This window comes from Eucyclogobius newberryi, unplaced genomic scaffold, assembly GCF_026437365.1.
Source record: "Eucyclogobius newberryi isolate DKJ021-1_F unplaced genomic scaffold, fEucNew1.0.hap1 SCAF_17, whole genome shotgun sequence".
Taxonomy (NCBI): domain Eukaryota; kingdom Metazoa; phylum Chordata; class Actinopteri; order Gobiiformes; family Gobiidae; genus Eucyclogobius; species Eucyclogobius newberryi.
This window is the reverse complement of record NW_027315801.1, coordinates 1,948,987-1,963,642: the sequence shown is the minus strand read 5'-3', so window position 1 is coordinate 1,963,642 and position 14,656 is coordinate 1,948,987. Positions and strand designations below refer to the sequence as shown.

Genomic DNA, 14,656 nt, shown 5'->3' with positions numbered 1-14,656 from the left:
GCAACTGCTATAAAACAACAACAACCATAGAAGAAGAAGAAGAAGAAGAAGAATCTATGGATGCCGGCCGCCGTGGAGCATCAAAGAAGAGAACAACAACTACAGAAGAAGAACATAAAATCAAAAGTCTAGAGAGTCTAGACGCAGAACTGTAGTGGGTGGCAGTATTGTAACACTCGGATACCAACCGCCATAAAACACCAAAGAAGAAGGAAAAGAAGGATTATGAAATATCTTGCAGCCTTCAGACATATATTAAAGCTTCTGTTTTTCCTCTCTTTCCTTCTGGAGATGTGGAGTTACGAAGTAAGTTACGAGTTCAAACATGACGTGTTTGCTCATACTGCTTGCCCGGCTTTTCTCACCTTCAAGAACAAAGCCTATGTTGAAGGGACCACAGTGGTGCTTCCCTGTCCCTGCAAACCCATGGAGGTGAGTCACACACAACTGAACCTGGGATAGAAAACTGACATACGGTGGACACATCACAGCAGCTCATATGGGTTTATTGCAAACTGCTTGGTCGTTTGTGAATGGGTGAGCGGTTGATGTAGCATGTTGAATGTGTGCCTTGAAGGTAAAAAAAAAAAAAAAAAAAGCATGTTGAAAATGTGTTCTATACATGCGTTTGCACATCCAGGAACTTGTGTAGTGGCAACCGAGTCCACCATTTTGTAAGGGGCACAACAGCACGTCTACTACATACGAAATCCAGGAAATATGAGGCCAAAATGCCATAAACCTGCGTTTCTGTAAGGTCATTGTTCTGTAAGGTCATTGTTCTGTTAGGACATCGCTCTGTTGACTGACCAAGAAATGATAGCTTTGTCATGTACCTTAGTTTGCCAGTATTGTCTAAAGAATCAAAGTATTTGTAGCTCGTTATGCCGTAGAAAAGGATGCAGTCGTGTTTGTTTTTATATATCACGTGCCCCTTTTAAAATGGCCGCGGTGGGAAAGAAATTACATTAAGTAAGTAATGCTAATATTTGCTCTGTTCTCTCTCGCTCGCAGGTCATAGGCTGCATCCTATACCTGGAACTCAAAGATTTTCTACAGAGAATAGACAAGACATAGATAGACACACACATTCTCAAGGTTGCTAGCATGTTAACTTAGCTAGGTGTTTCTCAGCATCGTGGTCGTTTCACTTGTTCAAGGTGCGGTTCCATCTTTGAACCCTTGCCATTCATTTGCAGCAGATTCTTGACATAAAAAAATGTCACAAGATCAGTTTACACTTATATCGCACCTCAAATGTTTTTAGCAGGAGGCTTTGATTGTTGAGAGTGTATTCTTGAGTTGCTTTTGTGCTGCTTCATGTCCAGGCTACCATTGAGAAAGAGAATGCGTCTCAAATGACCTGGTAAAATATTGAATAGATAATTACATTTAGGAATAATTGGGCCTTATGAGTTTGGCAAACGGAGGGGTTTTTTCTGGCCCAGAGGGTTTAGTCTGGCCTAGGCAACCTTATATAGTGTAGTTACGAGTTTACTCTGGTTTATAGGCCAAATTATACCTGGGTTCAATGTGGGAAGGGGTTTTAATAAAGGCCTGTTATACCGGGACCTTCCTGCTGTGAGGTCAGGTGCCAGCTTGCCGATGTGTCTTTGCCCCAGAGAGGACATTTTGTTCATGTATTACCCAAATGAATGAACACCTCAGTATTTAGCATCTCACAATCACAACTGGATTAACAGTAGGGAACTGAAAATCCTGTGAGCTGTCACGACACAATCCCGAGCTCGATGTATCGTGTACAGGTCATGAGTTAACGCCACTGCAGTGTCAGAGGTTACTGCGCTTTTCATTTTTCCGATTTCTTACCCCTCTGCCAGATAAGATTCATAAACTGCCCGACACAAAAAAAGATGACAATGACAGGATTGGTTAAGGAGACCAGAGTCCAGATCTCAACCCCATTGACAATCTTTGGGATCTGCTTTTTCGCAGTCCCTCGCTCCCATTTAAAGCTTTTAGACACTAATCCAACAAAAAAACAACCTTTTTTAAATTCATCTTTTCATAATTTTTTGGGAATATTGTAAACAGAACAGTACACGACACAGAGAGAAACATAAACAAGAGTAACACAAAAACATCCAACGCAATCGCAGCACTCAGACCCTTCAAATGCAGTCAGAATGTCAGTCCAGTCCGTGATCGTTGGTTCGGTTTTGGGCCATCCATTTTTGTGATGGCCTTTATTCCCTGCAGCAAGAAGAAAGCTCCAAAGATATCCATGCATTATGTCCGTGGCAGGAGTTTTGAAGCCCAAATACTTAGTTCTAAAACTAAAAACAGTCTGCAGTGCCTTGTTAATTTCAGTCCAATATTTGAGCAACAGGACAGTGCTAAACCACGTGGTAATGATGAGCATCCAGGCCGCCACAGTTTCTCCAATAGTCTGAATGAGCACTTTGACATGTTACGAAAAAATATATAAAAACGTTTTACATTTTTCCAACAGAACACCCTCTAAAAATGTGATTTTGTGGACAGACAGACAGACACAGAACATACTATAACATACATACAGAACATACCATACCATAACATACAGAGCATAAAAACATGCATTCTTACTGTGAGCTGTTAATCTCCGGTGTAACGTTCCAGCAGGCCCCACTCATGGTAAAGATGTACGTTTTCGTCACAAACGGCAGAACGGAGCTGGAAACAGGCGATGATTTAACAGATTTTAATAGAACAGAAATGTACAAAGTCACTGGTAATGTCAGGATGGCAAGGCAAGATCCTTCCAGCGGTGGTCAGAGCCAGCACACAGCTGTGGTCAGAGCCAGCACACAGCGGTGGTCAGAGCCAGCATACAGCTGTGGTCAGAGCCAGCACACAGCTGTGGTCAGAGCCAGCACACAGCTGTGGTCAGAACCAGCACACAGCGGTGGTCAGAGCCAGCATACAGCTGTGGTCAGAGCCAGCACACAGCTGTGGTCAGAGCCAGCACACAGCTGTGGTCAGAGCCAGCACACAGCTGTGGTCAGAGGGCAGGCAAGAGTCGTAAATCCGTTCCAGGTTCGGTTCACAGGCAAACCGCAATGTCAGAGATGAGGCGGAAGGAATACTCAGGACGGTCCAAGATCGATGACGGCGAACAGGATCACGAGGAGGAGGCAAAAATCAGAAGTCAGAACAGGAATCAAAATCAGACTGCTCGACCGCTGGGGCAGAACAGGGCAATGCAGACAATCTCGCACTGAGGCAGAGGAAACAAACACCTAATATACTACACCCAATGATCAACAACCAGATACAGCTGTGAACCCACGCACAGGTGAGGAGAGCCTGTGATGATCTTGAGTGACAAGGGGGCAGTAACTAGAGAGGAGACTATACATCACCAGATCAAACGGTGACCATGACAGCTTTGAGCAATAAAAGATGCCGTGATGGAAATATTGGCTGAAATATTATGCTAAAAAGCTTTAATAGACACACATAATGCAAACATTTACTTTTTTTATGTTTCCCTTGTCAAAAACATACCTGGAGTTGTATTTGACTTCATTCGCGCTTGTTTCATTAATTCTGTTTGCATATAATTTCCCTCTGAGCCTCAGAAAACTCTGAGTTTCCCAATTTTGTGACATCATAGTTAGAGCTCCAAGACCTTCTTGTTCTGGGACTCAGATTTGCAATCAAGTTCATTACAACAGCATGCTTGTATTAGCATGTCAGGGCCAGCTAGTTTCCCCATGGTAATTCCCTCTGCTGCCAGTAGAGGAAGTCCTAACACCATTTCCAGATGAAGGAATTCCTCACAGATGTACAATAGTGTATGCTTTCTGTAGATACATCATTTTAAAACATGAGATGCCAAAGTAAATGTCCTCAAGATCAAATTTACAGGCCAACAACAGTACAAACAATGCGGATTATGTGCGCTTTAATGGTAACGTTTTATTTTAGTATGTTGGGAAGAATGTTACAACTATCCCATGCAGAGATCTTTGTTCATCTTTCTCCTTATTATCAGGTGCAACAGGTGATCTGGTACCATAGGGATCACGCGACCAACCCAAAGGAGGCAGAGGCCCTCACTGATGACGACGAGCTGACGTCGGTGGACCCCGACGCGATCCCTCACGCCGCGGGCCTGAGAAGCCGCTTCACCATCCGCATGTTCAGCCTGGTCGTGTTCAGTAGCAGGCCGGAAGACTCAGGGATCTACATCTGCGGCTCCAAGAAGGATTTCTTCTACGCTTACGACCTGGACATACAAGAGGCACGCAAGATCACCTTGACTGTCAGGTTAGAAAGTACGAACGGATTTTGTCTTTTAAAGTGGCATTTACTTTTTTATATCATGGAAAAGAAATGGATCGAGACCAGAGGACGAAACTAGTGTAGCCTAAAGTATGAGGCTGCAACAATTAATCATGACTAGTCGACTATGAAAAAAACAATTGTATTTTCATGGTAATCGTTGTCTGGACTTTAAAGACTCTAAGATTGCATTCACGATATATAGCAGGCGCAAATGCTCAACTCCCTGTGCCTGATTGAGCTTGCCTCCTCATTCTACAGTCAAGTACAAAAGGCATTAAAACACATTTGCCTTTTATAAATACATCAGTGCAAATTTACACGTTCTCAGTTTTGTTGGCACACCTTTTATACTGTATTGCAGTAAAGTGTGCGGTCTTTTATCTGCAGGTTTGTTTAGTCTTTGCTCTCGGGAGATCATAAGAAAAAAGTACCTGGTCTGAGGAGGTAGCACCCAATGGAAATGCGCTAAAGCAGGGTTGTCTTGAGTACCGTATTTTCCGGATTATAAATCGCATCAGCCAAAAAATAGTTCCGGGATTAGCCTCGGTGAAGTGTGAACACAGCCTCAACTTGTTTTGACTAGTTCCCATTTGACTTGTTACTGCACCTTGTTACTCTGCACAATTAATCACAACCTCGGTGTCACTTCTAAACAACTCCGTAAACTCTGGAGGTTGAGGAAGTGCGGGCTCTTCTTAGAGCATCGCTGCGTCGCTTTAGAGCCCTCTCGTGGGTGTCATGTGAAATGCGGTTGCCAGTGTGAAAATGACGAATAATATCACAAATAAGCCGGACAAAACTGTAATGAAGTGCGATTTATTATCCGGAAAATACGGTTGGTCCATCTAACCCTACTACCATCTACTGGCAGGCATAGTTCATGTCACACCTTACAGTAAGTTATTATGACCCGATTCCTTTTTGGACACCTCTTTGTTTAACTCAACAGCCCCAGAAGTAAGGACACACCCATCTCAGACCTGTATGAAACCTTTACCATTTTCGAGAATTGGACCATGTGTGACCGCTGTGAACGTCCCGGGGAGAAGGTCAGTGTCTGCGCTGTGATTGTCGTGGACCGTCAACTTTTTGCTCCAAAACATATAAACTGTAAAAGCAACTCCTTTGGATCAGAATCAGAACGCTGTGTGCTGCATCTAATTACAGAGAATTTTATTCGCATTGTATTATTATTTTTAAGACTGTAGAAATCAGGTACAGCACCTTTTTAACTGAAATAAAGTCTGATACCTCAGCTTTAAGAGAACACACTGACCCAAAACTGAAAAATGTAAAAACTGATATTTGCTTTTGTTTGAAATAATGCTTTTTGTATTTTAGGACCTTGAACAAACTGAATTGACAAGCAGACTCAAAATGGCTTTCATGTTGGTAACGTCTCACATTTCCACATGCCTAGGTCCGAGTAGGGCTCTGCTATGTGAAATCAGACAACCTGCCCCCGCGCTACCAAGGACCTAATCTGACTGTCAACTCCTGCGGGTCGGGGGGTGTAATTAAGGTGTTTGGTCACATCAGCCATAAGGGGGCGGAGCTGGAGGTCACAAATTGTGAGGAATCCTGTCAAGCAAAATCTACTTCACGCAAAAGGGATTCACAAATTCATGTTCATGGTTCTAGGTAAATAATACACATTATTTCACAGTTTTCCGATAATCATGATTTCAAGTGATTTCCATAGTTACTAGTTTCTTACAAAACACCTTCATTCTAAAGACTGGTACAGTTCCATACATTATCTTCAATGCACTCACTTTGGGAGAGTAAGCTAACACAAATTATTAAAAAAAATAGGGTTGTTTTGACAACTTACAATCCCTCAAGCACATGTGAAAACACCAATGCCTCAGTAAAAAACATTTCCAAGTGTAGCACGGTTTAGCTTTGTTTACTGGTGTAGCAATCAAAATTAGCATACGTGCTAATAAATCACATAGGCGAGACTAAACAGCCATTTCACAAAAGACTTTAACACAGCCAAAAGGCACGCAAATTCAGGACCACAGAGTGCCGTGCATCTTCATCTTAAAGCCACAAACCACTCTTTTGAGGATAGTGAGGTGAAGATTCTAAGCAGGAGAAGAGATGGTTTGAAAGAAGAGTTAAGGCCATTGAATCTCCCTTTAAACACAAAAGGAGGAATATACAGCAGCATTTTGAAGCCATGACCCCAGTGATTAGATGCTTATCAGGTACTCATCAGTGATGAGGGAGCTGCAGCCAATGAACAATAGGATTTATGGCCCATTACAGGGCTGCTAAAGATCGGTTTCAGGGGAAACTTAAAGCAGACTGCTGGACAAATTGTACTTTTTTTTTTGCGGGCAACAGTTTCATAAGCAAATGTTTTGTTTCACCAATTATAATGTAATGGGAGTGTTATACGGCTTTGGCCCTTTCAGAAACCACACGTGTCCTGCAATTGGAGGTGAATTGGAGCTGCAGCCCTGTGAGTGTCTAATTAGTTAGACTTACGTCGATATAGGCCTATACAACTGTTACGTGTGCATTTCTATCACTTCCTCATTCCATACGCGTTAGTGGGAAATGTGAAGTGTGATACCGCCACTGTGAGCTCACACCGTGCTGGAGGGGACAGTGCACAGCAGAGGAGCTCGTATGTAGAGCACTTTGTGCTCAGACCAAGGCCGTCACAAAGACTTTAGTGCTGACTATGACCCTGGCACAGACAAATACACCTTGAACTGTTAACTTGGGCTTAAATAGGTGAAACACAGATTCAAACTCAAACAGATTACAATTGTAATGCAATACATTGAAATAAAAATAAGGTCATTTGAGCAGCCCTGATAATAATAATAACAATAATCATTTAGCTTGATTTTACTGCAGTGAAAATAATCGCAAAGACGCTATCATGATATTTGAAAAATTCGTTCAGGCCTATTCACCGAGCTCCAGAAATCCTACAATCATTTGATTCTCATTCAAATAAATGTGTTAGAATGTTTAAAGTACCAGGCTGTGTGTGCAGCCTATGGTCAGACAACAAACATGTTTATTTTCACTAAAAACATTTTTGGTTAATGCCATGACTTTCCAGCTCTGCACTCGCCAGTGTCTTGAATACTTCACGGTCTAACTACTGTACATATCTCATTGCAGTTCTTCCTCCCAGGATGTGCAGGTCAAAGTGTATCACCTGAACCACCCTGCAAAAACCATCCTGACCATAGGCTGTCCGGGAGCCAAAGCCAATATGGCTGTGGCCTGGGACAAAGGGACAACTCCCATGTTCAAACGGGATCACATAGAGCCTGTTGAAGGTCCGATCCCCCGGATCAGCATAGACACAGGACACCATCTGGTCTTCAACCTGGCACAGCAAGAAGACTCAGGTGAGGCCATGCACTTACAGCATTTATGATACAAGAAGGGGCCCAAATAAACCACAAACAAACAGCCCGACCTGACCCATACTGTCCAAACCCAAAGACTCGAACACTCCATCTACATGTCAGCCTGACCCAAGCGAGGATCACGCACTTGCAGTTTTTATTGTCCGAACCATGCATCAGCCACACACTTTCAATCATGTGCTATCCACCCTTTCAGAGCATATGTAAGTACTTTAACTTCTTAGTTGTTAAACACGTTGTTGTGCTCACTGTTCACAGGGATCTTCTAAGTGCAGGAGGAACTGTGGTTGTCATGTGCCTCATCATTACCATGTGTTTTGGGACTGCCCTGTTCTTCACAAACACGGGACTGAGATCAATGTGGTGCTGCGGATTGTCTTTCCATTTGACTTTAAAACAATGTCCTCCAGCGATGGAGATGATTGATGGAAACCTGTGGAGTGAAAAAGGGAACAAAGAAATGGATGAAGGAAACTGTGAGGGACTGGACTGAGATAATGCTGGACATTTAAACATGTCACATTTCACACACACTGGGACAGATGGGACAGATGAGACATATGGGACAGACGGGACAGATGGGACAGATAGAATGGGGGACATGTGCCTGAATGACATTGTATTTCTTATTTCCATTTGATATATTTTTACTCCCTCTGATCTTTTTCTGTTTATGATTGTTCTATTTGACCATTTGTTTTGTTACACTATGTCACGGAACCTTTAACCTTTATTTATCCAGAAAGTCCCATTGAGACTTCTAACGTCGCAATAGTTTGTAACTCACATAAATCGTGAGAATTCCTCTTGCTGGCAGGGTCAGACACACTGTTCTTTGTATTTAACTGTAACATGTCATTGTGTTCTTTCTAAGCTGCAATATCAATCTAAAATGGGGAATTAATAACTCCCTGTTCATAACTGATAAGCCCCGCCTCTTCATTGTGACCTTTCACCGTACAAAGTAGTAGCTGATCGTCAGTTACATGTGATATTTTAGAATTCTACACGTATCACTTATGTCAAATGTTTAAATCATCACAACTAAGTACAGGGATGTGGGCGGGGATAGGGGGTAGGTGAAAACAGGATTTTTCTGAGCACCCGAGCCTCAATTGCAGGACAAAATAGGATTAACTCAAAGATGCAGGAACCTAGCAAAATACAACTTTGAGTAAATGAATCATGAGGAAACCCCCAGGAAAGTGCCACAGTGCCTCTTTAATGACCCCCTGTCGTCTTCTCTCTGCAGGGGAGTACTACTGCTGGCTCCAGGGGAGACTGGTAGCTCAGATCCACTTGTTGGTGTACGCTCACATGGGACGGAACCACCCGGTGATAACCAATCCAGAACTCTTTCCCGCTCTCAATTTGATACTGGTTTCATACATTGGCATGACCGCGGTGTTTCTGCTCATTCTGGTCATCAAGGCTGTGGTCCTGACCATCAGAGGGGAGGAGCCAGACCAGACCAATCTGTCCGAGTGACTGCATAATGCGCGGCACATCGTCATTGCCACTGGACAGGATGTGGACATAATAGCTACCGAACGAGCTTTAAATGACATCATGGCCACCGTAAAGAAATGGTCTCTTATATTTTCTTTGGTGTCCTATTGTAGCTCCAGAGTTCTCCTGCTCTATCCATCTACCCGTTTGTCCATCTGTCTATTTATCATTCTACCAACTTTGGACCGCTGCAAACAGTTTATAGTGAATATAATTGTCATAAAATAATTAATGCATATGTTAATTTTTTGTTTAAAAGAAACTGTGTCTTTGTTAAGATTATTATTAGGCCCGAGCGCCACAAGCTGGCTAGAGGCCTATTAATCTCGTAAGGCTGTGCAAGTAGTGCGCACGAAATCGAGCGCGAAGCGCTCGCCCACTTCCAAACACTCACTAACGCACTCACGCACGCCCGTGCAGACTAATTAGTAGTAGGAAAATGGAACATTACTGTTGTAAACGGGCGAAGCCCGTGCAAAAGTGCGCACTAAACGAGCGCTTTGCGGTCGTCATCCCAATGTAAAGCACTCATTTGCGCTAAGTAGCTCACGAATACGTTCCCCATATCTTGCATGTTCCGTGCATATAAGCATGTAATGCAAAAATTGAACATTATTACTGTATAGAGGGCCAAAAACACAAAGTGGGCGGAGCCTACTCAAAATTAACGAAAGTACCCGTCAGTGACCAGGGACCCACACCTTGAGGTAGGTAAGCGCGAGCGCTTTCCGAAAATGTATAGTTTATGATATTTGAAAAATGGGAAACATTGTTTTCGCATCGGAAAAGTCACAAAAATTTGCACACCTTTAATAATCGTGCCTCTCTACATTCTGGCTATTTCCCTTTTCTAAAATAAAAAAAATTTGCGCGTCAGCGCCCCCAAATGTACCAAAAATGCATTGAGAGATGGGAAATGACCCAAAAAAAATCTGATCGTAGAATCATGAAATTTGGCGCAGAGGTAGATGGTGAAAAGAGAAGTAAAAAAAATGTTATTACGGCAACGCCGTCCACCCAACCAAATGTCGGCCATATTGCTTCAAAAATGGCTAAACATGACTTCGGAGTTTTTCCAAACGTCGTACTTTTACTAACTCCTCCCAGGGCGTTGGCCCTAAAAAGCTGAAATTTGGTGAAAATGCTACTGAGGAGTGGGACATCAAAAGCTATCCAAATTACATTGACCCTCTCACGGTCTCTGTGCGGCGAAGCCGCAAACTGTATCTAGAATTTCAGAAATCTCCCATATTTAAAATTTCTGCCGTTTGCGCAGATAAAGTCCGAATTGCGTCAAAATAGAATCAGTTGTTAAACTCTTTGCCCTAAACCTACTTGAAGTGAAATAAATTCATTTGGCGCCACAGCGCCCCCTACAGATTTTATATGGAGGTTAAATGTTTAGTTATGTTTAGCGTAATAAAAGGACAATTGGGGCGCGTAAGCGCCCCCTCCTCTTGCGGTGTGGCGGCGGCGTGGCGAGGGCCGATCATTGCCGCTTGCGGCTATATATTTTTTTATTTTTCTTGTTCTTCTTCAGATCTTTAAGCTCTAATTTGACCCCCTGAACATGCTCCAAAACTCAAAAAATTTTGCCCAAAATTCAGAATCGGCGAAAAAAAATATTTTTTTGGGCCATTTTTTTTTTCGTTAAAAAATGGAGCGACAGCGCCACCGACAAAAGTCAAAAATACATTGCGCCTCTGGGAAACGCCCCGAGGTCAACTTTGTCGTAGAGCTACCAAATTTGGAACACGCATTCATCTTGTGAGGACAAAAAAAAAATATTAGTGTGGCCACGCCCCCAGACTTACCGTATGCCCGCCATCTTCCTGAGTTAGCCATTTTGTTCACGTCAAACTTTGACGAACTCCTCCTAGGGCGTTTTGCCCACTGACTTCAAAATCTGTGTACGTCCTCTGGACAAGTGGGGCATCTAAAGATATCCAAATTTTTGGGATACCTTTTACGGTCTACGTGCGGCGCAGCCGCAAAGTTGGACAACTTATTTTGGGATATTGCAGATCTAAAAATTGCTCCCATTTGATCAAAACGAGTCCGATTTGGACCAAATTTGAATCAGTTGTTAAACTTTCCAGTTTGGACCAGTTTATCCATCCATCCATCTTCTACCGCTTTATCCGGGGCCGGATCGCGGGGGCAGCAGTCTGAGCAGGGACTCCCAGACTTCCTTCTCCTCAGACACTTCCTCTAACTCCTCCGGGGGGATCCCGAGGCGTTCCCAGGCCAGCCGAGAGACATAGTCTCTCCAGCGTGTCCTGGGTCTTCCCCGGGGCCTCTTCCCGGTGGGACATGCCTGAAACACCTCCCGAGGGAGGCGCCAGGAGGCATCCGGAACAGATGCCCGAGCCACCTCAGCTGGCTCCTCTCGACGTGGAGGAGCAGCGGCTCTACTCTGAGCTCCCCCCGTGTGGCCGAGCTCCTCACCTTATCTCTAAGGGAGCGCCCAGCCACACGGCGGAGGAAACTCATTTCGACCGCTTGTATCTGCGATCTTGTTCTTTCGGTCACTATCCAAAGCTCATGACCATAGGTGAGGTCAGAACGTAGACCGACCGGTAAATAGAGAGCTTTGCCTTTCGGCTCAGCTCCCTCTTCACCACAACAGTCCGATGCAGCGACTGCATCACGGCAGCCGCTGCACCGATCCGCCTGTCGATCTCACGCTCCATCCTTCCCTCACTCGTGAACAAGACCCCGAGATACTTGAACTCCTCCACTTGGGGCAAGGACTCCCCACCTACCTGGAGAGGGCAAGCCACCTTTTTCCGGTTGAGAACCATGGCCTCGGATTTGGAGGTGCTGATTCTCATCCCAGCCGCTTCACACTCGGCTGCAAACCGTCCCAGTGCATGTTGCAGGTCCGGGTTTGATGGAGCCATCAGGACAACATCGTCTGCAAACAGCAGAGATGAGATCCTGTGGTCCCCAAACCAGACACCCTTCGACCCCTGACTGCGCCTAGAAATTCTGTCCATAAAAATTATGAACAGAACCGGTGACAAAGGGCAGCCCTGGCGGAGTCCAACATGCACTGGGAACAGGTCTGACTTACTGCCGGCAATGCGAACACAGCTCCTGCTCCGGTCATACAGGGACCGGACAGCCCTGAGCAAAGGGCCCCGGACTCTGTACTCCCGGAGCACCCCCCAAAGGACATCCCGAGGGACACGGTCGAAAGCCTTCTCCAGATCCACAAAGCACATGTGGACTGGTTGGGCAAACTCCCATGAACCCTCGAGCACCCAATGGAGGGTATAGAGCTTGTCCAGTGTTCTACGACCGGGACGAAAACCACTCTGCTCCTCCTGAATCCGAGGTTCGACTATCGGTCGGATTCTCCTCTCCAGTATCTTGGAATAGACCTTACCCGGGAGGCTGAGGAGTGTGATCCCTCTGTAGTTGGAACACACCCTCCGGTCCCCCTTCTTGAACAGAGGGACCACCACCCCGGTCTGCCAGTCCAGAGGCACGGTCCCCGAACGCCACGCGATGTTGCAGAGACGTGTCAACCAAGACAGTCCTACAACATCCAGATACTTTAGGTACTCAGGGCGGATCTCATCCACCCCCGGAGCCCTGCCACCGAGGAGTTTGCGAACAACCTCAGTGACTTCAGCTTGGGTGATGGATGAGCCAGCCTCCGAGTCCCCGGTCTCCACTTCCTCTTCGGAAGACGTGACTGAGGGATTAAGGAGATCCTCAAAGTATTTCTTCCACCGTCCGACGACATCCCCAGTCGAGGTCAGCAGGCCTCCACCCGCACCGTAAACGGTGTTGGTGAGACACTGCTTCCCCCTCCTGAGGCGCCGGACGGTTTGCCAGAATTTCTTTGGTGCCGACCGATAGTCCTCCTCCATGGCCTCCCCGAACTCCTCCCAGGCCCGGATTTTTGCCTCTGCGACAGCACGAGCCGCGGCTCGCTTGGCCTGCCGATACCTGTTGATGACCTCCGGAGACCTACAAGCCAGAGTGGCCTGATAGGCCTCCTTCTTCAGTCTGACGGCATCCCTTACTTCTGGTGTCCACCACCGGGTTCGGGGGTTGCCGCCACGACAGGCACCGGAGACCTTGCGACCACAGCTCCGAGCAGCCGCATCAACAATGGAGGCGGAGAACATGGTCCACTCGGACTCAATGTCCTCAGCCTCCCCCGGGACATGGGAGAAGCTCTCCCGGAGGTGCGAGTTGAATACCCTACTAACAGAGGGCTCCACTAGACGTTCCCAACAGACCCTCACAATGCGCTTGGGTCTGCCAAGTCTGTCCGGCTTCCTCCTCCGCCAGCGGATCCAACTCACCACCAGGTGGTGATCGGTTGACAACTCTGCCCCTCTCTTCACCCGAGTGTCCAAGACACGCGGCCGGAGGTCTGATGACGCGACAACAAAGTCGATCATTGACCTCCGGCCTAGGGTGTCCTGGTGCCATGTGCACTGATGAACACCCTTGTGCTTGAACATGGTGTTCGTTATGGACAATCCGTGGCTAGCACAGAAGTCCAATAACTGAACACCGCTCGGGTTCAGATCGGGGAAGCCGTTCTTCCCGATCACCCCTCTCCAGGTGTCACTTTCATTGCCCACGTGGGCGTTGAAGTCCCCCAGTAGAATAACGGAGTCCCCGGTCGGTGCACTGTCCAGTACCCCTCCCAAGGACTCCAAGAAGGCCGGGTACTCTGCACTGCTGTTCGGCCCGTAGGACGCCACAACAGTGAGAGACCTGTCCCTCACCCGAAGGCGGAGGGACGCGACCCTCTCGTTCACCGGGGTAAACTCCAACACGTGGCGGCTGAGCTGAGGGGCTATCAGCAAGCCCACACCAGCCTGCCGCCTCTCCCCGCAGGCAACACCAGAGAAGTGGAGTGTCCAGCCCCTCTCGAGGAGATGGGTTCCAGAGCCCAAACTGTGCGTGGAGGTGAGGCCGACTATATCTAGTCGGTATCGCTCAACCTCCCGCACAAGCTCCTGCTCTTTCCCCCCCAGCGAGGTGACATTCCATGTCCCCAGAGTTAGTCTCTGTGTCTGGAGATCTGGTCGCCGAGGCCCCTGCCGTCGACTGCCGCCCAGATCTCTCTGCACCGGCCCCTTATGGATCCTCCTGTGGGTGGTGGGCCCACGGGAGGGCGGCCCCACGTCGCTCTTTCGGGCTGTGCCCGGCCGGGCCCCGTGGGGTAAGACCCGGCCACCAGGCGCTCGCCATGGAGCACCCATCCCAGGCCTGGCTCCAGGATGGGGCCCCGGTGATGCCGATCCGGGCGACGTAAACTGCCTTGTTCTTGTTGTCATCATAGAGGGCTTCTGAACCGATCTTTGTCTGACCCGTCACCTAGGACCTGTTTGCCTTGGGAGACCCTACCAGGGGCATGAAGCCCCCGACAACATAGCTCCCGGGATCATTCGGGCACTCAAACCCCTCCACCACGTTAAGGT

The 14,656-nt window shown here is 46.7% G+C and overlaps 1 protein-coding gene across 1 annotated transcript; it reads left to right on the top strand.

Annotated features, from left to right (window-relative positions):
- Positions 1-291: 291 nt before the first annotated feature.
- LOC140362545 (Ig-like V-type domain-containing protein FAM187A) lies at positions 292-9,182 on the top strand. The gene is made up of 6 exons (XM_072448629.1): positions 292-432; positions 4,001-4,275; positions 5,243-5,342; positions 5,714-5,934; positions 7,441-7,673; positions 8,947-9,182. The coding sequence occupies exons 1-6, from the start codon at positions 292-294 to the stop codon at positions 9,180-9,182; spliced, it is 1,206 nt and encodes a 401-aa protein (XP_072304730.1).
- Positions 9,183-14,656: the final 5,474 nt, after the last annotated feature.

Excerpts from the sequence above, each read along its gene's own strand:
- LOC140362545 (XM_072448629.1), top strand. The coding sequence starts at position 292 with ATGTGGAGTTACGAAGTAAGTTACGAGTTCAAACATGACGTGTTTGCT. Across the intron at positions 5,935-7,440 it reads ATTCATGTTCATGGTTCTAG|TTCTTCCTCCCAGGATGTGC; the intron begins GTAAATAATACA and ends ATCTCATTGCAG. Across the intron at positions 7,674-8,946 it reads GGCACAGCAAGAAGACTCAG|GGGAGTACTACTGCTGGCTC; the intron begins GTGAGGCCATGC and ends TTCTCTCTGCAG.